General features: G+C 43.3%; 1 protein-coding gene across 5 annotated transcripts in view; it reads right to left on the reverse strand.

The window, feature by feature from the left end:
* brsk2b (BR serine/threonine kinase 2b) overlaps nucleotides 1-24237 on the reverse strand; it is a 191005-nt gene that overhangs the window by 20252 nt on the left and 146516 nt on the right. For 2 of the 5 annotated variants that reach the window (XM_046346485.1, XM_046346483.1), the window contains exons 9-17: nucleotides 22529-22560; nucleotides 17039-17200; nucleotides 16542-16639; nucleotides 16174-16327; nucleotides 14730-14789; nucleotides 9610-9670; nucleotides 6490-6697; nucleotides 4994-5042; nucleotides 281-404 (exon numbers count right to left, since the gene is read on the reverse strand). In XM_046346485.1, coding sequence (XP_046202441.1) covers nucleotides 281-404; nucleotides 4994-5042; nucleotides 6490-6697; nucleotides 9610-9670; nucleotides 14730-14789; nucleotides 16174-16327; nucleotides 16542-16639; nucleotides 17039-17200; nucleotides 22529-22560 — 948 coding nt within the window. Of the gene's footprint in view, nucleotides 1-280; nucleotides 405-4993; nucleotides 5043-6489; nucleotides 7180-9609; nucleotides 9671-14729; nucleotides 14790-16173; nucleotides 16328-16541; nucleotides 16640-17038; nucleotides 17201-22528; nucleotides 22561-24237 lie in introns of those variants that run through there. The other 3 variants (XM_046346484.1, XM_046346486.1, XM_046346488.1) reach the window with 3 other exon arrangements.

Here is a 24237-nt window from a genome sequence, read left to right on the forward strand (position 1 = left end):
GAGTGGTGAGGAGTAAAGAGGAGTGGTGAGGAGTAAAAAGGAGTGGTGAGGAGTAAAAAGGAGTGTTGAGGAATAAAGAGGAGTGGTGAGGAGTAAAGAGGAGTGGTGAGGAGTAAAGAGGAGTGGTGAGGAGTAAAAAGGAGTGTTGAGGAGTAAAGAGGAGTGGTGATGAGTAAAGAGGAGTGGTGAGGAGTAAAAAGGAGTGTTGAGGAGTAAAGAGGAGTGGTGAGGAGTAAAGAGGAGTGGTGAGGAGTAAAAAGGAGTGGTGAGGAGCTCTTACAGAGAGGAAGGCGTGAACGATGTCTGCTTTGATGGAGCTGAGAGGCTTGTCTCTGATCACCACAAAGATCTGCTCCTCTTTCTCCAGGTTGATGAAGTTACCAAACCATGACTTCTTGGCAAGCCTGAAGGGAGGGAGACAAAAATGGTGCATTCTCACAGACACGTACAAGTCAGCAAACTAGAAGGACACACACTCACTTAATTTAGTATCTGCTGGAGAGAAGACTAATGCATCATGTTGAGAGGACAATTAACATAGTGCCACACTCATTTGCATATTGCAACATTTATCATTATTTGTCTGATCCGTAAGGGCAATGAACAGAAACTGTTTTAAGGGAGTAGTGTTAAATTCAATGTTCTTCTAATCTAAAACCACTTTGTCCCTCCTAGCCTGGTCCAGGTGTGTATTTCAACCAACTGGTGACTATAATGTATGCCATGACAATTATAGTCAGAGGAGTTGGTAAAAGCACATTCATATCTGAACCAGGCTATTCTGTTTCTACCTCCCGCAATCATCTAACTTCAACCCTTGTGCATGTTCTGTAAGCCCTCTTCCTCCCTCTGCTTGTCAAAATAGCCTCATATTGGTCCCCAATAGCAATGACATCATCCTGACTACCTTTGCTACTAACCTACCTTAAGGCCCCTTCCTCGTTTCTGCCTCATCTCCAACTATCCAACCAGACCCTAGCTGTGTCTCTCTCTGTCTGTGAAGCAAACTGGAACAAAACCACTCAAATATTCATGCGGAACAATTCCCTAAAAATAGCCCAATCAACAGGAAGGAGAGTCCAATCTGCATAATTGTGGGGATTGTTCACACAGGACTCTTGGGCAGAATCCCTACTGCCTGTACCTTACATAAGTCACTCTCCCAGTGGCAAAAACACCGAAGGTAGAATGAGTTGACTTTCATGCACATTTTTTATTTATTTTACTAGGCAAGTCAGTTAAGAACAAATTCTTATTTTCAATGACGGCCGAGGAACAGTGGGTTAACTGCCTGTTCAGGGGCAGAACGACAGATTTGTACCTTGTCAGCTCGGGGGGTTTGAACTCGCAACCTTCCGGTTACTAGTCCAACGGTCTTACCACTAGGCTACCCTGCCGCCCCACATGCATGTAACAGAGGTGGTTCAGTGACACACAATCAAGTGACGATTCTCCTTGCCTGAGACCTGCAGCTTCCTGAACTAATGTCTCCAGACATCAGCTTAACGGGCCAACATCAGTGAATCACAATCACTCAGCTTTACTATTGCAGATCGATTGTGGCTTCCACCAATGTAATTGTCTGCATCTTTTTCACGTATATCATTTTTGTAAATATATCTATATATATCTATACTTCCAGCTTATACATATTATATACATTTTACAGACACGGTATATTTTACAATAGTTATCTTTTGTTTGTTTTTTGTCCCATCCTTCAGCTCCACTCAACCCCTCCCATCTATCTCTGAACACTATCCAGTTTTGACTTCTATTTGCCATATATATTTCAACTGTGCTGTGATTTTTCAAAAAAGTTCTGAACCTTTCTATTCGAATAGTTAATACAGATTGCGACCAAAAACAAGCTTGGCAATTGCTAAATCCTAAGCAATCCACACAAAATACCCTATAATGACCAAGTGGAAAATGATTTTGAGAAAAGTTTGCAAATTTATAAAAAAACAAAAACAGAAATACCTTATTTACATAAGTATTCAGACACTTTGTTATGAGACTCGATATTGAGCTCAGGAGCATCATGTTTCCATTGATCACCCTTGAGATGTTTCTACAACTGGATTGGAGTCCACTGGTAAATTCAACTGATTGGACATGATTAGGAAAGACACTCACCTGTCTATATAAGGTCCCACAGTTGACAGTGCATGTCAGAGCAAAAACCAAGCCATGAGGTCGAAGGAATTGTCTATAGCACTCCGAGACAGGATTGTGTCGATGCATAGATCTGGGGAAGGGTATTAAAATATTTCTGTAGCATTGAAGGTCCCCAAGAACACAGTGGTCTCTATCTTTCTGAAAAGGAAGAAGTTTTAACCACCAAGACTCTTCCTAGAGCTGGCCGCCCAGCCAAACTGAGCAATCGGGGGAGAAGGGCCCTGGCCAGGCAGGTGACCAAGCACTCCACCAATCAGGCCTATATGGTAGAGTGGCCAGATGGAAGCCACTCCTCAGTAAAATGCACATGACAGCCCACTTGGAGTTTGCCAAAAGTCACCTAAAGACTCTCAGACCATGAGAAACAAGATTCTCTGGTCTGATGAAATCAAGCTTGAACTCTTTGGCCTGAATGCCAAGAGTCATGTCTGGAGGAAACCTGGCTCCACCCCTACGGTGAAGCATGGTAGTGGCAGCATCATGCTGTAGGGATGTTTTTCAGAGGCAGGGACTGGGAGACTAGTCAGAATTGAGGCAAAGATGAACAGAGCAAAGTACAGAGAGATCCTTGATGAAAACCTGCTCCAGAACACTCAGAACTTCAGACTGAGGCGAAGGTTCATCTTCCAACAGGACAATGACCCTAAGAACACAGCCAAGACAACGCAGGAGGAGCTTCGGGAAAAGTTTTTGAATGTCCTTGAGTGGCCCAGCTAGAGCCCGGACTTGAGCCTGATCAAACATCTCTGGAGAGACCTGAAAATAGCTGTCCAGCAACGCTCTCCATCCAACCTAAGCTTGAGAGGATCTGCAGAGAAGAATGGGAGAAACTCCCCAAATGCAGGTGTGCCAAGCTTATAGCGTCATACCCAAGAAGACTTGATGCTGTGATCGCTGCCAAAGGTGCTTCAACAAAGTACTCCGTAAAGGGTCTGAATACCTATGTAAATGTGATAGTTAAGTGTTTTATTTTTTATAAATTAGCAAAAATGTATAAAAATCCATTCTTGCTTTGCCATTATGGGGTATTGTGTGTAGACTGATAAGGGGAGAAAAATCGTACATTTCAGAATAAGGCTGTAATGTAACAAAATTTGGAAACAGTCAAGGGGTCTGAATACTTTCCAAAGAAACTGTATTTAACATTCTATTGGTTGTAAGAATTTTTTATAATAATTGAAATAGAAAAACTCAGTTTTGAATGCAGTGTAGTTTTGTATATCAGTTCATAAACCATGTGCCATGGAATTGGTACGTACAAAATCTCTTCCCAACTATTCTGCAGCTGCACATTTTTTTAGACCCGTCTTCAATTTGATTGATTTTTAACATTCAGAAATACCTAAAGTTGTATTACAAAAGTGTTTGGCAAAGTATACAGGTAACTTTTGAAGTAACGTAGTGATGTTGCGCAAATTGGAAGCTGTTTTTTAGTGCCTGCAGGGTTGAAATATCCTACTCTCTTTGTTTACTGTTGTGCTATCATAAGATAATAGCTTCTTGTACTTTCGCCGAAAAGCCTTTTTAAAATCTGACATGTTGGCTGGATTCACAACGAGTGTAGCTTTAATTTAGTATCGTACATGTGTGATTTAGTGAAAGTTTGATTTTTATATAATTTTATTTGAATTTGCCGCGCTGCATTTTCCCTGGCTTTTGGCCAAGTGGGATGCTTGCGTCCCCTATCCTAGAGAGGTTCAATAAAACTGGTATACTTTTTTATTCATCACAATTTTCTTTAACCTATTTTGGTCTTTAATGCAGGGCTGGCAGACAAATTCCTTACTTTTCCCCCCTTCCACTTCCATTTTTGCAGTAATGCTGCAATTAGTTGGTTGTAATTTTGAGTAGAGCAGACATTTCCATATATTTTTGTTAGCTGCATGTGTGATGTAACAGTCCTATTTATGATATAATTTTTCAAAGATTATACAATTTTTTAAATGTTTTTCTCCATATATATATATAAACATTTAAAATATATATATTTATATATATATGTTTTCTTTCCAATTAGTATATTTGAGTTTAACCATAATATTTGTTCTGTCTTTTCTGGTGAAATAAACTGAAATTGCAACAAACTTTCTATGGCTTGTTAATTTTTTTTAGATATTTTGAAGAATATTTAATTTTCAAATAACCGAAAGTGAGAGGTTGTAATCTGAATAAAAGGAAAAATGCCATTCTTGAACATGGGGTGAGACATTCATACTAATCTGCTAAAGAACCCATTTGGATTTCAGTACATATTTTGTATGACTGAAGCCTTTAGGTGTAATGCTTTAATATTGATCATTTCTGCCCTCATAATTCTTTTTCTTTATATAAATAGGTCTGTTTAACTTTGTCTGGCTTGCCATTCTAAATCAAATGGAATCTTTTTTTTTCTCGTATAATTTTAAAAACAAGTCACTAGGAGAACGCAAGGCCATAAGCAAATAGGCCTACTGGAATATGACTAAAGACAGGTCTTTTCCTGAAGACTTGCGTTAGACCTCGGAAAGAACACCTACAGACCACCTACGGGTCCCTATGGCGCTTGACCTCTAAATGTTTAGTAAAAGGCATAAGCTGACGCAAACCCAACAATGTTCTGTAGAGGTGCTGACTATAGGAGAGTAAACTATAAATAAGAAAGAAAGTCTCACACTCTAGTTATGCTCCCAAACATTTAATGGATATAGCAAACAAACGTTTCGGTACCCAGTGCCTTCTTCGGGGTTTTGGGAGCATAACTAGGGGGTGCGACTTTCTTTCTTTACCTCAATGTTTGTCAAACGTTGTATTTATGTTTTCCTGGGTCACTCACTCTGGTGAAGAGTCTGGTGTGAGGCTGGACATGTCCTCCTGGGTGGGAACTGTGGAGAGAGGCAGAAAACAACGTCAAAAGTGAAAGGTTAAAGGCCCAATGGAGTCAAAAAACGTGATTTTTCTGTGTTTGATATATATTTCCACACTATGATGTTGGAATACTACTGTGAAATTGTGAAGATGATGATGACCCTTTTAGTGTAAGAGCTGTTTGAAAAAGCCGCCTGAAATTTCAGCCTTTTTTGGGTGGGACAGAGTTTTGGCCGACCTGGTGACACCACCAGGAGGCACATAGACCAACAAGAATGTACTTAATTGTTACCCCAAAAATGATTTGATATGGAGATAAAAACGTCTGTAATGGACCTTTAAAGGTGAAAAGGTCAGACAAATGGGCAACATCGCTTGATTGACATCTGTGAGAGGGTTTGATTTATTATTACCTTTTTTATCACTTGATCTTTTCTATGTACATGAATACTGTATAGTGCATAAGTACAACATAAAGCCAAAAATCTTATGCTCATAAATTGGTTGGTCTTTTACCATTGTAATACCATCATCTACAAAGGTTCTTCTGGATAAGATGGACAATATCCCTTCAAGTTGTAGAAATGATGTTAGGGAAAGGAAAGGGATACCTAGCCAGTTGCACAACTGAATGCGTTCAACCGGGAAGCAGTTGTTGTGGGGGTTAATTGCCTTGCTCAAGGGCAGAACAGCAGAGTTTTCCACCTTGCTGGCTCTAGCGTTCTGTCCCAACGCTCTAACCGCTAGGCTACCTGCCGCCCCTTAGTAATGGAGGATTTAAATGATCTGTCACCGTGCAGCACACATTACATGGCAACCTATGAGTGTTATACCACTCATTAGACGAAGAAAAACACACACTACAGTTTCTCCAATTACATATATGAGCTTGCACGCTTTGAGAAGCATCATAGCGGTAAAGCTCTGACGCTATGCGCTCCTCATAACACAAACAACCATTATTTTCATCTTTGCTCCTCTCATTAGGGAATGGAATAGCCGTTGATTGATAATGTATATGACCAATCGTATAGAATTTCATGGGACTAGCATAAAGAACCCCTCCCGTTGGTTTAACAAGATTACATCACAGCGTATAGGACAGGACGATTACTGTTAACCCTCTTGAGATGAAGGCAGAAATCCCCCTGTGCTAAGCGCTAATGCTAGCACTCTACTGGGAGAGTGTAAAATATTCTTAACAGGGCAGTATGACTTGTTCTACTGTTCACCAGAAGCGTGTACAGGTAGGATTTTAAAACGCATGGTGACCAATCCCCTCGACCAGGTGGTTCTAGCACGTCCTTGCGCTGGGGATGATCTACGCAGCCCAGAAGGATGTAGCTGTGAGCCACCAAAGGGTCCCTTTTCCTACACCCACCGTGAGTGTGTGTGGAAATCCTGCCTTATTCCCTCATCTCTCGTCCCCCTCCATAAGTCTCCTACCCCAGTCCAGTCCAGTACCTTGCATTTTCCTGCGATGGAAGCGCGGTGAGCCCAGGAAGCTATTCTTGATGGAGTTGAGACGCGTCCTCCAGGGCAACCCGCCGATGGAGGGGCTGGGGGGCGGCGTGGGGCTAGGGGTGCCCGCCGGGCTCTCCTTTGGCGTGTGCACCGGAGTGCCCTTGGGGGTAGGGAGGGGGCTCCCCCGCGGAGAGGGGTGGGGAGTCACCTGAATGGTGGGGACAGATTTGTGACCGTTGTGGTCAGGGTGGAGGCGGTGCCGGTGGAGGGGGACATGGGTGACGCCGGCGACAGGGGGATGGAGAGCTTGGGGGCACAGTGAGGGGCGGGTGGCGGCGTGGCCGCGGGCTGTTGGGCACGTAGGGGGCTGCCCAGGGGTGAGGAGGGGGAGGTGGGCTCCGACTTGGGGGTGGTTGGGCTGTCAGCTGAGTTGGGAAGGGGGTTGGACCTGGTGGTCTGAAGGGGCTTCTCAGACACTTTGGGCTTGGCGGGGAGGGTCTGTGTGCGGGGGTGCATCAGGGGGGACCCCATCTTTGGCGTGTAGGAGTTTGGAAGCGGGTGTGGGTGCACGCGGTTGGCCCCCCCTACCCCGTTGTGGTTAAGGCGGAACTCTGGGGAATGGGTGGGGCTACAGTTGGGCGACTGACAGAGGTCCGGCGACTGGGGCGGGATAAAGAAGCGCCGGACCGGCTGCGATTGGACATGCACCGTTGGATTGACAGCGCAGTCAGCCAATGAGAGACCACGCCCATAAGCCAGGGGACATATATAGAAAACACCACAGGCCAATAATGGTGTATTGCAATGAAAAGGCACCAGGAAAAAAACAGAAATATAGTAAGAAATGACATGGAGGAGAGGATAGGTGGAGCGAGTGACACACAGGCAGGGAGAGTGATGAGAGTGCAGAAAGAAAGACAAGAAGAACATGCCATTAGCATAACCAGCCAACCAGGAGGCAGCAGCACCATGGGGGGAGAGAAGTGTAGAAAATTACAAGCATCCATGAAGCCAAACCCAAACCGGCAACTGAAACAGCATCCAAAGCTAACTGCATTAGCTTCCAGATTGGTGGAAAGCAGCCATTCTGCATGCACAATGCTGTGGTATGAATGACATAGCAACTATCATGACAAGACATGAAAGTTTATTACAGCTTATGAAAACTGGCACGTATTAAAGGTTTATGCAAGGTTTAATGGCTTTTTGTTGTGTCACTCATATGGCAGCATTATGAAGGCAGCATTATGAAGGCAGCATTATGTAGCATTTATGACGACTGCCTTTGTGAAGTGATACTCGTTAAATATAACGCATGAGTGTGTATGTCTCTGTGTGTGTATGTCTCTCTGTGTGTATGTGTGTGTGTATGTCTCTGTGTGTGTGTATGTCTCTGTGTGTGTATGTCTCTCTGTGTGTATGTGTGTGTGTATGTCTCTGTGTGTGTGTGTGTGTGTGTGTGTGTGTGTGTGTGTGTGTGTGTGTGTGTGTGTGTGTGTGTGTGTGTGTGTGTGTGTGTGTGTGTGTGTGTGTGTGTGTGTGTGTGTGTGTGTGTGTGTGTGTGTGTGTGTGTGTGTGTGTGTGTGTGTGTGGGTGGGGGGGGGGGGGGTGCTATAACGTTTTAAAGGTGAAATTACACTCCTAAACCCTAATCCCCATATACATCAGTAGAGTGATCCCATCAATGTGTGACATAACATGTAGCCTTACATAATCGGCACAATATTTATACTTTAAAAAAGGAGGACTAAAATGGCATCACCCCTATCTGAACAAAGTCCTTTACAGTGTCACTCATAAAAAAATAGTATGAAGTAACATTTAGGCACAACACCCATGCTGGGGTTGCTGAGATCGAAATATTTGCCAGAAAGAAATATCCTCAACTATGAAACTTCTACAGAATCCTGACAGTTCCGCAAGAAGAGGCAGAATATGTGATGACTGCATGTTTGTGTCCTCGCTAAGGGCTGGCTTTAAAAATGCATGGCCATAGTAAAAGAGAATGGAGGAACTGTGCATGCTAGCTAAGAGCTGGTTAGTTGATTTGTAGCCCTAACCTTTACAGTCATCTTATATAACAATGTATTCCCTAATCGAAGATGACTTTGGATGGATTACTATGTTACTATTTTATAGTAGTGGTCATTGAACACCAAATCCCGCATATGGGATTTATAATAATGGATGTGTTTGCAAATCTGATGAGCTGTTGGGGGAATTAAGAACTTTAAAACAAGAACGATGGTGTTCCCTCATCAGTACTTAAGCCCTTATGAGACCTCACATGGATCCAATGATACATCACAAGAAACCCTATGACATACAGCCTACATAGCTCTGTCATAACAACGATATGACAACAGTCGTGACGGGACGTGGTAACCAACAGTATATTACAGTATAACAAATGATACAACCCATTAATGAATTATAAACCGTAGAAAATGATTCTGTGACCCACACTAATACCTCATATCAGCGTTATGTCAGGTGCCATAACTCGTGCCCTGTGTTTTGAACCATCATGTCACATTACATAGATTTAAACCTTTATTTGACATTTTTTCCAGAAATAGAATTACGTCAAAAATGGAAGAAATTGTCTGAGGATGGTGCTAGACCATCTGACATACAAAATAAAAACAGTGTTTGAACAAAAGGCTTTAAATACAGTTCAAATCCAGGTCATGTGACATGATTGTCCACACCACAGGGCCCTAGTCATAAGCTGTCGTAGGGTATAGTGGCTGGTAGCTTTGCACTATTCTCATGACAGGATTATCCAGGCTTCATGTCAGATGGTCTTTCGGAGAGGTTTTTACCATGGATTCCTCTATGAGCTGCCCTATGTATAGCCTTATGAGCTGCCCTATGTATATCCTTATGAGCTGCCCTATGTATAGCCTTAGCCTTATGTATAGCCTTATGAGCTGCCCTATGTATAGCCTTATGAGCTGCCCTATGTATAGCCTTATGAGCGGCCGTAGCGAGTGAATAGCAGTGTGTGCATTCCGGTGACATCCACAGCACAGCAGAGCTAGCGGTGAGGTGAGTTGGTGCGATGCAGTGTGGGCCCCGGGTGGGCCAGTGGGTGGTACGGGACAACCAAACTCTTACCCTGGGACTGCTGAGAGGACTAGTGGAGAGACCGGAGGACGCTCCGCTGATAGACCGTGACCTGTAGACACACACACACACACACACACACACACACACACACACACACACACACACACACACACACACACACACACACACACACACACACACACACACACACACACACACACACACACACACACACACACACACACACACACACACACACACACACACACACACACACACACACACACACACACACAGGGTTGAAGACATCCTCTGACAATATCATATGTGTGCTACAATGGGAAAACACTGAACACTACAATATGACCACACACTGGCACACCCCTAGCCGGAGGGAGGACAAAAAGCTTCAAAAGGATTATAACCCTCAAAAGGATTAGGACAAAGTTGCCCCTATATACTGATCTAAGATTGGTTTTGGGATTTACCCTCATAATGGTTCAAAGTTGCAATTTGGGAGGGTAAGCTGACACGTGCCTAATGGCGTGTTCTACCTGAAGCTTCTGGAAGAAGTAGAGGAGAAGAGATCAGAAGAAGACGAGTTCATTAACGTAGCTACCTTGAATAATAATAATAAACTGAACACAGTTGTATGTGGCTGTAGCACTTTGTGTGCCAGCTCTCTGTACTTTTTTTGAAGACTTTGCCCTGAGCATAAAAGGTTGGCGGAGATTCAGTCATACAGGATAAGTAGAGGAGATTGACTCAAACAAGGATGGATAACACTGGATGTAGCCGGGGTTATTTCAACCCCTGAGGAGGGGGGTCTGTTTAGGTTGGGATTTCAGAGCGGTTTTATTAAACACATTTCTCTCTGTCCTTCAATCTCCCTCTCTCTCTCTCTCTCTCTCTCTCTCTCTCTCTCTCTCTCTCTCTCTCTCTCTCTCTCTCTCTCTCTCTCTCTCTCTCTCTCTCTCTCTCTCTCTCTCTCATATTTCAATACAAGTCAAAGGGGCTTTTTTGGCATGAGAAGCAATGTTTACATTCACAACGACGTTTGAAATGTTATATTATTAACTATGTGCAGTGTTGTTACAAAGTGCCCATGGTAGAAGTACAAATCGCAAGGGAAAATAACTAAACAGATGAATTTACTTTGGTGTTTGTGTTCCACTGGTTGCCCTTTCCTTATTGCCGCAACAGGTCACGGAATTCGCTGTGATGAGTATTTCACATAACAGATATGAGAGTTTATCAATATTTGATTTGTTTTCCAACTATTTTTAGGTCCATGTAACGTGTGGGAAATATGTCTCTCTTATGCTATCGTACATTTGGCAGGAGGTTAGGAAATGCAGCTCAGTTTCCACCTTATTTTGTGGCCAGTGGGCACATAGCCTTTCTTCTCTTGAGAGCCAGGTCTGCCCATGTCAGCCTCTCAATAGCAAGGCTATGCTCACTACGTGGTCTGTTTTCTCTCTCTCTCTCTCTCTCTCTCTCTCTCTCTCTCTCTCTCTCTCTCTCTCTCTCTCTCTCTCTCTCTCTCTCTCTCTCTCTCTCTCTCTCTCTCTCTCTCTCTCTCTCTCTCTCTCTCTGTGTGTATGGCACAGCGGGGGACTGTGAAGCAACACAAACATAGGCTCATACACACACGATAACATATGCACTATACACACACGTACACATGGATTTTGTATTGTAAATATGTGGTAGTGGTGGTGTATGGGCCTGAAGGCTCACAGTGTGTTGTGAAATCTGTGAATGTATTGCAATGTTTTAAAATTGTAGAACTGTATTAATTTTTCTGGAACCCAGGAAGAGTAGCTGCTTCCTTGGCAGTAGCTAATGGGGATCCATAATAAATACAAATACTGTACGCTCTCACTCACTCTCAAGCTCTTTCTGGCTCATCACACTGCCCATCTCTCCTTATTTTCTCTCTCTCGCTGTCTGTCAATCTCTCTTTCTCCCTCTCTGCCATTTCACTCAGCCTCTCTCTGTCTGTCAATCTCTGTCTCCCTCTTCCTCTACCTCTCCTTTTGTCTTTGATGAGGCGTCAGAGCTGTCCTTGTGCATAGCCTCAAATGGCCTTGTGTGTACAATATGACCAACACAGTCACACAGTGGTTGTAGACAAAAACAGCAGACAGTTGAATGGTTTGGAGTGTGTTGGCTTTTAAATACTAGATTGGGTGTACTCGCCAACCATGTCTGTCGACATGACAACAAGACATGCAAAGCATCAGAGTCTAAAGTCCACATCTTTAAATACTTTAAACATGTCAGCTACGCCGTGATTACACACACACACACACACACACACACACACACACACACACACACACACACACACACACACACACACACACACACACACACACACACACACACACACACACACACACACACACACACACACACACACACACACACACACACACACACACACAGCAAAATGAATCATCTTCCTTCTTTTATTTCTTCCCCTTCTCTTGTCCCTCCTCCATTGTCACCCCCTCCCTCCCTCCCTCACATCACATTGGGCCACTGATGCCAAGCGAGGTTTGGGGATTTCATTTGCAAAAGACAATTTGGCTATTTGGTCGGAAACTCAAATTGAAACAGTAAATCATGTTTAAATATGCTGCCGTGTGCACGCACACATGCCCACGAAGCTTCAACCTCAGGGAAGGATTTCATCCATAACCTTATCAATGCCATCTGGATGACAAAATAGGCGACAGCAATACAAAGTGCAAAAGGCGAGCGAACCAGAACCTAAGAGCCGAGTTGCCTTTCAGGGAACTGCAATGGAATCCTCCAAGACAGGGCTCTGTGCAGACAGACGTCGAGTTCACAGTAAGGATACAGGAGATGAAGTAACGCCACTGCACTACAAACTACACGAAACTGTAAAACAATAATATAACAAACAAAAGAGACATATTTACAAGCCACATCTCAAGACCACAGAGTTAAGATGCAGGGGAGTTTCCCTCAGAAGTCTCTCTGTGAGCGTGCCATACTGCATTCCGGAATGTAGTGAATATTGATAACTGAGTTTATGTTGTGAAGGCATACTGAGTACATATGAGCCAAGCATGTTTATTTTTGTCATATACACAGGAGCACAACTTTCACTCGGAATGGGGCATTGCATTTTTGTCCATCCCAGTTTTATCTTTGGAATGTGCTACAAAGCGAGGCAACAGCATGCTTCATGACCATGCAAACGCCTCAGAGCGGTCGGATAGGCTGTTTGGAGTGTTTATCCGACTGGACAAAAAATAAAATAACAATTATGCCCCCCCCACTTCTAAAACCAAAGTTGCGCCCCTGCACATAGTTATATGCTTTCAGTCATTTCTGTTTTGTGTGTTTCAACATCAACGTATATATTTTTTGTATTTACCCCCCTTTTTCAATCTAATTACAATCTTGTCTCATCGGTGCAACTCCGCAAAGGGCTTGGCAGAGGCCAAACCACACTCCTTTACACTCACCCGCAAATCTGAAGGCCAAAATAGAAATAGGTCTACAACAGTTAGGATCGGCTTGATCTCCCACTTTAAATAAAGGACTAACTGTGGCTGCCTTCCAAGCAATGAGAACCTCCGCAGAAAGGAGAGACAGGTTAAAAAGGTTGGAGATAGCCTTGGCGATAATAGGGGCAGCAACCTTAAAGAAGAAAGGGTCTAAACCATCTGACCCAGATGGTATTTTGGGGTCAAGTTTTATGGAGCTCCTTTAGCACCTTGCAGGGAGAAACTTTGTAGTGGGGCCGCTCATCCACTGGCACATTGAATGTACCCCCTCCAAGCACTGTGAGTACCCCTGTCAATTGTCTCTCATTACTGTATGTAGAGTCAATCACATACAACATTCACATTATTACGCATCAATGATTTTACTCCTTGCTAAGACTAACTAATTCTGAGCTCTTTTGTCTAACTACGCAGTGTGTGTTATTGTTTTTTGTATTCCCAGTCAAATCCTGTCCTGTACTGGTCAATCCTCTGAACACTTCAATTCATGCCTCATACCCTCATTCAATCACTGCTGTGATCCCTTTCCAACACTGTGTAAGTAGCCCTCTCATTCCCCTTCCCCATAATATTGTATTATAAATGTCTTTATAAAACGCTTTAGGTTCAAATAATTCGTCTTTGACGGTTTTAGAAACACTTTGTCGTGGGCCTCCCATCTTCCTCAATTTTTCAAGTCACCAGCCTCCCCTGATGTTTGTGTGTGTACCACTGTATCACTCTAATTAGATAATGGAGATTTTTAAAAACTATTCAGAGGGATATTAATGCCTTATTTCCATCCCTGTTTGTTCTTCTTTTCTTCGCTCCAGCAAAACGCCCCATCTGCATTCCCACCAATTAATTTATGCTAATCTCTCTCTGTACGGGGTGGGGGGGGGGGACGACCGGCGAAGCGTCACTAAACTGTGTTCCTGGACACAAGGTCATCCGTGAATAGGCTTTGAAAGAACGATTGGACCTGATGCACCATGATGGGGTAACCTCACAAATAGATTGGCAGAAGACAAAACAAACACACACATGCGTGGGAGCTAACACAGACACTAACACACACACACACACACCCCGTTCAGGCACAAAGACACAAACACACACACACACACACAATGGGGAAGGAGGCAAAACAGGGAAACAAGGAAGTTGACCTAAAAATTGGGATCTGCCCTGGGACGCCGAAACTACAGCATCAAAGGGAAGAGAGGGGCCAAAAGAAGGAGGATAAGATGCTTTTGATGTGCATGGAAGCAGCCGAGGGTGTAGAGAAGACTCCCTCCCTCCATCTCTTCTCTATCTCCTCTCTCCTTCAGTTCAGTCTAGGCCGGATCACATTGGCCTACTTTACCACAGTATGAAAATAAGGGCTGTATTGGGCGAATACGTTATCAGATAGCCAGGCAGTCAAGTGAACTTCTGGTAAAAGTTTCCCGAAGAATTCTAACGGCAAGAGGTTAGATTCTTCGGGATTTATTTTATGCCGACAAGGATGGAGCTTAGTTTCCATTGAGGTTTACTAGACTACCCTCTCAAAGGCTTATAGACTTAAACATGGTGAGAGTGTGAATGGGAAAACCCCACTGCAACTCAACTGTGGCAAGGCAGACAGACAAAAGTGACAAATACCTTTCTTCTTTGGTGAGGTTAGCGTTTGTGATATCCAAGCTTTTACTGAAAACAGACTTACTTCAGACAGACAGAGAGAAAGTAAAGAGACAGAAAGACCGTCACATAAAAGGGCCGATTCTAAGCATTCCTTTTTTTAAAAAAGTACAGATTATTGTATAGGTCATGAGTTGTCAACCTAACGTTAGTTGTGCATGTAATACAGAGCTGGCTATTGCTCACAATGACCAATGCACAGTAAGTAATATTAGTCTTGAAAGGAAAAGATAACAGAAGAAGAAAATTGGTTGATCATCACATGACAATGAAAACAAAGAAAGACACACACACATGACATGAATATATTAAATCGGCAAGTAAAAACAGATTAAACAGAGGGGTAAAAGACACTTTGAAGGGTCATGCTAATATGGAGTATTCTCACATTTGGTATACTTTCTAACAGTCTAAAAAGAGTTGAAGTCTTAAAGCCTCTATCTTCTTCGGATGACTCACCCGCGCAGAAAGTTGTAAACTTTTCAGCTTTTCTGTCTGTGTTGGACTGTCATAACACCCTAAGCAGCTTTATAATAAAGTTAGTGAGGAGAGGTTATTCTACTGGAAGTACTACACACAGCCGATTGAACAAATGGACAGAGATATCCAGCAAGGTGCCATAATATGTAGGCACCCTGCTGCTGCGTATTTGAATCCGGTGTTTGCGTTTGTGTGAGTGTGTGTGTCTACGTGCTTATATGTACGTTTGTGGTGTGTGTGTATGTGTGTGTGTGTGTGTGTGTCCATGCATATGCACGTGTCTGTGTGTGTTAAAGAGATTTGTATACCTATTTAGCCAGTAGTTATGAAAGTAGCACTCACAAGCCAGAAAGTTGCCCTCAAAATTGCATACTACGTCACATATGTGCAGATATGTGCACCACGTCATTGCTTTCTCTCTCTCTGTGGCGTCCACTGAGCCGTTGGGCCTGCCATGCAACCTTATTGGATAACGCTGGACAGGCTTATTGCTAGCTGTCACTCAAATGCGAGGGGCTGAAGCTCAATGTAGGGAAAATGGCGCGGCACAGCTTCAAGATACACAGTCGCTTTCAAACTAGGGATTTCATGGCTAATTGAGGTAAGCCAGTAATTCTACTCATAGATTATGCATGTATGAACTACACATTGACACATCCAGCCCAAAGCGGGAGGTTTAAAAAATACTTAGTAGTCGCCAAAGTTCCGGAGCATGTCTTTAATATTCAGTCATTTGAAGAGTACTACACTGAGAGTTGGAACTACAGACCACTCATATTAATCGGAGGTCCTGTGGTTCTGTTATTCACCAGCTTTAATCTCATGTGATTACACTGATATGTGTTGCATGTACTTGTACATGTGTGTATGTGCGTCAATATGATACATGTGAGTGAGTCCATGTACTGTATGTGTGTGTACACCACACCTCTGTCCATGTGTGGCCATGTCGATGGCTCGTCGTACAGGTACAGGAGAGCCCCCCTCTGTGACGCTCAGCACCTCCATAGACTTCCTCTCCGGCCTCCTCTTCCCATGGCGGTTCAACATGGGGGAGTCCACCCGCTTCCTGGGCGGGTCAGCTGAACAGGGGTCAGGGGTCAAAGGTTAGGGGTCAGAGGAGAAGCAAGTGAAGAGAGAAAGAGAACTAGTCAGCAACAAACAAACTACATGTGTGACAGAACATCATATCCGAGTTATGGTGTAGCTATTGCAGGTTTTCATTTGTAAAAAAGCATAGAAGGTCTGGACTAGTCTACTTCTCCTATTGTGTGGGGGTAAATTGGACAAGCCTACCAATCTCACTGCGCGGGGGGAGGTTCTGGTCCTCCTGACTGGGGTACCTCTCCTTCCGGTCCAGTAGCAGGAAGTAGATCATCTTCTCCTGGTTATCACTGGAGAAACAAGGCAGTAAAGTCATACTGTAGGATGTCCTTGAAGCACCTCAGAGTGGATGACTTCGCTGACACCTCGCTGACACATTTCTCCCTCCATATCTCTCCGTCCCTCTCTCCTTCCCTCTAGTCAGAGAGCAGGTCTTTCATCAATTTGCTATGATCTCTGACACAGACCAGTGAGTGCATGATTTCCCTCCCTTTTTCCTCCCCTTCCATCCATCCATCCTTCCTTCCTCCCTCCCTTCCTCCCTAATCAGAGAGCAAGTCTTTGGTGAGATTATTTTTTTTGGACCTCTGAAGCAACACAGAGTGCACTTCTTTAACCCTTCTATCCTTACATTCCTCCCTCCCTCGCTCTCTTACTCCCTCCCTCCCTCCCATCTCTCTATCACTCACTCGTCAGAGAGCAGGTCTTTGGTGAGTTTGCCCTTGTCTCTGAAGCAACCCAGAGAGTGCATGCTCTCCAGGACGTCCGGGTCTATCTCTTCAGTGCTCAGGGTTCTGATGGCCACCTTCCTGGGGACAGGCTGCTCCGGCTCAGGCTCGTTCTTCCCAGCTCTGACAGACAGGAAGAATGACAGAAATGACTGACAGGTTTTATTTTTTAGATGTATATTTTCATCTTTATTTTAACAAGGAAGACATATTGAGGCCAAGGTCTTTTTTTCATGCGCCCTGTAAAATACAATAGAAATATACACATTATACACAAAAAAAAAAATAAATATATATATATATATATATATATATATATATATATATATATATATATATATATATATATATATATATATATACAGTATCTACAGTTGAAGTCGTAAGTTTACATACATTTAGGTTGGAGTCATTAAAACTTGTTATTCAACCACAAAGTTCTTGTTAACAAACCATAGCATTGGCAAGACAGTTAGGACATCTTACTTTGTGCATGATACAAGTCATTTTTCCAACAATTGTTTACAGACAGATTATTTAACTTATAATTCACTGTATCACAATTCCAGTAGGTCAGACGTTCACATACACTAAGTTAAGGCCGAACAGCAAAGAAGAAGCCACTGCTCCAAAACCGCCATAGAAAAGCCAGACTACGGTTTGCAATTACACATGGGGACGATGTCATTTTGAGGATCTGAGGACCCTTTCCAAATATTTTCAGTCTCCTGAGGGGGGATAGGTTTTGTCGTGCCCTCTTCAAGTCTGTCTTGGTGTGCTTGGACCATGTTAGTTTGTTGGTTATGGGGACGCCAAGGAACTTGAAGCTCTCAACCTGCTCCACTGCAAGACCCGTCTATGAGAATGAGGGCGTGCTTGGTCCTCTTTTTCCTGTTGTCCACAATCATCTCCTTTGTGGTGTACAACCACTGTGATTATTATTATTATTATTATTGTTATCTGACCCTAATGGTCATCTATGAACGTTTGAACATCTTGGCCATGTTCTGTTATAATCTTCACCAGGCACAGCCCTCAGGTTTCTTCCTAGGTTCTAGCCTTTCTACTGAGTTTTTCCTAGCCACCGTGCTTCTACATCTGCACTGCTTGCTGTCTGGGGTTTTAGGCTGGGTTTCTGTAGAGCACTTTGTGACAGCGGCCGATGCGAAAAGGGCTTTATAAATACATTTGATTGATTGATTGTGACAAGGTAGGGTTGGTATACAGGAGATAGCCCTATTAGGTAAAATAACAAGTCCATATTATGACAAGATCAGCTCAAATAAGCAAAGAGAAATGACAGTCCATGATTACTTTAAGACATGAAGGTCAGTCAATCTGGAACATTTCAAGAACTTTGAAAGTTTCTTCAAGTGCAGTCGCAAAAACCATGTAGCACTACGACGAAACTGAGGATGAGGACCGCCACAGGAAAGGAAGACCCAGAGTTACCTCTGCTGCAGAGGATATGTTCATTAGAGTTAACTGCACCTCAGATAACAGTCCAAATAAATGCTTCCCAGGGTTCAAGTAACAGACACATCTCAACATCAATTGTTCAGAGGAGACAGCATGAATCAGGCCTTCATGCTCAAATTGCTGCACAGAAACCACTACTAAAGGACACCAATAATAAGAAGAGACTTGCTTGGGCCAAGAAACATGAGCAATGGACATGAGACTGGTAGATAACTGTCCTTCAGTCCTGATGAATTTGAGGTTTTTGGTCCAACCGCCGTATCTTCGTGAGACGCAGAGTAGGTGAACGGATGATCTCTGCATGTGTGGTTCCCACCGTGAAGCATGGAGGAGGAGGTGTGATGGTGAAGGGGTTGCTTTGCTGGTGACACTGTCTGTGATTTATTTAGAATTCAAGGCACACTTAACCAGAATGACTACCAAAGCATTCTGCAGCAATACGCCATCCCATTTAGTTTGCACTTAGTGGGACTATCACTTGTTCTTCAACAGGACAATGACCCAAAACACACCTCCAGGCTGTGTAAGGGCTATTTGACTAAGGAGAGTGATGGAGTGCTGCATCAGATGACCTTGCCTCCACAATCACCCAACCTCAACCCAATTGAGATGGTTTGGGATTAGTTTGCCATCAAGGCAAAGGGTGGCTAATACAAAATAGATTTTTGATTTGTTTAACACTTTTTTGGTTACTACATTATTGCATGTGCTATTTTATAGTTTTGATATCCTCACTATTATTCTACAGTGTAGATAAATGTACAAATTAAGAAAAACCCTTGAATGAGTATGTTTGTCCAAACTTTTGATTGATACTGTATATACACACCCTAAATACAAAACATCACAAATAACCCACAAATAACCCAGTTACATTCCTCCACAAATAAGTCCCCAATCAATACTGCACAAGAACATCAAGATCAAATCTAATTTGATTTACCTAGCTTGGCGGAGACCCTAAGAATCTCAGGAGTTAACCAATCCTGTGAACGGGGAAGGCAACTCAGGTGCTTCAACAGTAAAGTTAGATAAGACCAAAGTTTATGAAGTAGGGCCAGAAATGGAGTAATGTAGAGATATACGGGCCTTTAGCGATGTCCAGCCAACCTTTCGACACAGGATGCAGTGATAACAAAATGAAGGGCATTATGGTACATGGCATCCAAAGGTTTATAAATAGTAGCAGCTGCACCTTGATATATAATATCACCATAATCAAGAACGGATAAAAAGGTTGACAGAATAATCATCACCGGCAACAACGTCGCCTATGGGCACAAACCCACCGTCGCTGGACCAGACAAGACTAGCAAAAAGTGCTCTTCACTGACGAGTCTCAGTTTTGTCTCACCAGGGGTGATGGTTGGATTCGCGTTTGTTGTCGAAGGAATGAGCGTTACACCGAGGCCTGTACTCTGGAGCGGGATCGATTTGGAGGTGGAGGTTCTGTCATGGACTGGGGCAGTGTGTCACAGCATTATCGGACTGAGCTTGTTGCATTGCAGGCAATCTCAACACTGTGCGTTACAGGGAAGACATCCTTCTCCCTAATGTGGCACCCTTCCTGCAGGCTCATCGTGACATTACCCTCCAGCATGACAATGCCACCAGCCATACTGCTCATTCTGTGCGTGATTTCCTGCAAGACAGGAATGTCAGTGTTCTGCCATGGCCTGCGAAGAGCCCGGATCTCAATCCCATTGAGCACGTCTGGGACCTGTTGGAACGAAGGGTGAGGGCTAGGGTCATTCCCCCCAGAAATGTCCAGGACCTTGCAGGTGCCTTGGTGGAAGAGTGGGATAACATCTCACAGCAAGAATGGGCAAATCTGGTGCAGTTCATGAGGAGGAGATGCACTGCAGTACTTAATGCAGCTGGTGGCCACACCAGATACTGACTGTTACTTTTGATTGACTGTTGATTTTGACACCCCCTTTGTTCAGGGACACGTTGTTCCATTTCTGTTAGTCACATGTCTGTGGAACTTGTTGACTTTATGTCTCAGTTGTTGGATCTTGTTATGTTCATACAAATATTTACACATGCTAAGTTTGCTGAAAATAAACCCAGTTGACAGTGAGAAGATGTTTATTTTTAGCTGAGTTTAGATAGGCAACACAGTGGAGTAGAATGCTAATAATGGGAGATATTCAACATGAACTTCATATTTTACAGTGTTAGCAATGACAAAAATACATTACAAAGCTATCAGAATTGTGAAACCACTTTACCGTTAAGTAAAATGTATCCACCAAACATGACAAAGATATACACTGAACAAAAATATAAACTGAGTTACAGTTGATTTGGTCAATAAATAAAAAATGAGGCCCTAATCAATGGATGTCACATGACTGGGAGTACAGATATGCGTCTGTTGGTCACAGATACCTTAAGAAAAAGGTATGGTTGTGGATCAGATAACCAGTCAGTATCTGGTGTGACCACTAGTCGCCTCATGTGGAACGATCATCATAGAGTGGATCAGGCTGTTGATTGTGGCCTGTGGAATGTTGTCCCAATCTTTTTCAATGGCTGTGTGAAGTTTCTGGATATTGGCGGGAACTGGTCCGCGCTGTCGTACACGTTGATCCAGAGCATCCCAAACATGCTCAATGGGTGACATGTCTGGTGAGTATACAGCCCATGGAAGAAATGGTTACATTTTCAGCTTCCAGTAAATGTGTACTGACCCTTGCGACAAGGGGCCATGCATTATCGTGCTGAAACATGAGGTGATGGCGCCGGATGAATGGCAAGACAATGGGCCTCAGGATCTCGTCACAGTATCTCTGTGCATTCAAATTGCCATCGATGAAATGCAATTGTGTTTGTTGTCCATAGCTTATGCCTGGCCATACCAGAAATTCTGCAGTTTTATCAGCTGTCCGTGGAGCTGGTCTCAGATGATCCCGCCGGTGAAGAAGCCTGACGTGGAGGTCCTGGGCTGTCGCGGTTACACATGGTCTGTGGTTGTGCGGCTGGTTCGTCTTACTGACAAATTCTCTAAAACGACGTTGGAGGCGGCTTATGGTAGAAAAATTCACATTCAATTCTCTGGCAACAGCTCCGGTGGACATTCCTGCAATCATCATGCCAATTGCACGCTCACTCAAAACTTGAGACATCTGTGGCATTGTGTTGTATGACAAAACTGCACATTTTAGAGTGGCCTTTTATTGTCCCCAGTGCAAGGTGGACCCGTGTAATGATCATGCTGTTTTATCAGCTTGTTGATATGCCACTGTCAGGTGGATTCATTATCTTGAGAAATGCTCTAACAGGGATGTGAACAAATTTGTACACAAAAATTAGAGAAATAAGCTTTTAGTGTGTATGAAAATGTCTGGGATCTTTTAATTCAGCTCATGAGACATGGGACCAACACTTGACCATGTTGCGTTTATATTTTTGATCAGTAAACACTCTCGTAGATTGCTAAATAGCAATGATGAACTGACATAATGTAGCAATGAGCAACGCACGTTATTACATTGCTGACCAGTAGAACGGCCCTTGGCAATTGTCTGAGAGGAGGTATTTAAAGCCTGCATTGATAAGGCCAAGCCATTTAGGAACAGAACAGAGTTCCATTAAAACTAAGAACATCATTGTCTTTTATGTTCAGGTGGCGTGTTGGGTAACTACTAGAGCGCAACAGAAAATAGACCCCTCACATCTGTCCTAATGGACCTACCTTCTCTTACTATAAAGGCTGCAAAAAAGTTTGACTTTAGCCTCCATTAGTTCCCATTGCCTAATTTAGCCTATGTAAGTGCAATACTTTTATCTACTGACCCTTTAAAAAAAAAAAAATATATATATATATATATCTGCTCCATTTTGTAAATTCAATTACATTTCACTGAGGAAAGTACATCGCGCATACATCTAGTAGAGTATGCACAAAACAGCCAGTCGTATGCATGTTCACACCCAAACACACACACAGAAAGGAGCTGTACTCACATGTACCAGTTGTGCTTCTGAATCTGCTCCAACTGTAGAGACACACAGGAAGAGGAGAAAAACATTGTGTTAAAGACACAGCATGTGAAACAGGTGCTGTGACAGACAGACGAGTGAACACAGCAACATGCCTTATCTGTTCTTACTGTATGTATTACGACACACTTAATACTTCTAGAAACAACCCAGTCTTTACCTACAGTAGTGACAAAACAATATAATACAATATATGTACAAAAGTATCTTGACATCCCTTCAAATGAGTGGTTTTAGTCTATTTCAGCCACACCCTTTGCTGACAGGTGTATAAAATAGAGCACGCAGCAATGCGATCTCCATCGACAAACATTGGCAGTAGAATGACCTTACTGAAGAACTCAGTGACTTTCAACATGGCACCGTCAATGGAGGCCACCTTTCCAACCAGTCACATTTTTCACATTTCTGTCCTGCTAGAGCTGCCCCGCTCAACTGTAAGTGCTGTTATTATAAAGAGGAAATGTCTAGGAGCAACATAACATAACATCCACCTTTGGTGGAGGAGGAATAATGGTCTGGGGCTGTTTTTCGTGTTTTGGGCTAGGCCCCTTAACGCTACAGCATACAATGACATTCTAGACGATTCTGTGCTTCCAACTTTGATGTGGAAGAACATGACTGGCCTGCACAGAGCTCTGACCTCAACCCCATCAGGCACCTTTGGGGTGAATTGGAATGCCGACACGAGCCAGGCCTAATCGCCCAACATCAGTGCCCGACCTCACTAATGCTCTTGTGGCTGAATGGAAGCAAGTCCCAGCAGGCAATGTTGCAACATCTAGTGGAAAGCCTTCCAAGAAGAGTGGAGGCTGTTATAGCAGCAAAAGGGGGGGACCAACTCCATATTAATGCCCATGATTTTGGAAGGAGATGTTCAACGTGCAAGACGTCCACATACTTTTGCTCATGTAGTGTATATTCATTCTATTTCTATGGGCCTTCCACTTACTTCAATACATAGAAAGAAGAAGAAAAAAAAACACATTACAGCATTAATATTCATATTTTTTGTCGAGTAGATTAAACAGAGAGAAATCCAGATGAGTGAGGGACACTTAAGTCGTTGGGCAACTGGGAAAGCACCCTCTATTTGACAGAAAACTCTTAATGCTGATGTGTGTGAGGGTTCATCTAATAAACTGTTAGAGGAAGTCACACTGTAGCCGTGGGAGAGTTTCAAGTGCCGCCTGTCTGTGTCTCAGACGTCTGAACCAAACAGACAGAGTCAATGGGATTACTGTCTAGAGTCTATATCCAGAGAGGAGGTTTCCCGGAACCAGATTAAGCCTACTGCTGGACAAAATGACATGGTAACTGTAGAAAACCCATTACAAGTGCTTTTTAAATCCAGGAATACTTTTAATCTGAGCATGAGAAACTGCCTCTGAGTGTCTTTTAGTCTAAATCAGGGGGAAGATGGCTCCCTTTCTCTACAGTGATAAGTGATTTCTGCTTTACTAGTACCGTGGGTGAGAGCTGGGGGAGATGCTCTGATTTACACTGCGGTGGTAAATATTTTGTGGTAATAAAGTGAGATGGAATTGTTTGTTACATTTATATCTGCTTAGGCCCTTTACCAGTTGCCCCCTGTATTGATTGAAAACCTATTTACCTTTCACCTGAACGTGAACGTGAACAAATGTAGTATTGAGTGCACCTTCAAGCTGGAA

The sequence above is a fragment of the Oncorhynchus gorbuscha genome, linkage group LG04, assembly GCF_021184085.1.
Source record: "Oncorhynchus gorbuscha isolate QuinsamMale2020 ecotype Even-year linkage group LG04, OgorEven_v1.0, whole genome shotgun sequence".
Lineage (NCBI taxonomy): Eukaryota > Metazoa > Chordata > Actinopteri > Salmoniformes > Salmonidae > Oncorhynchus > Oncorhynchus gorbuscha.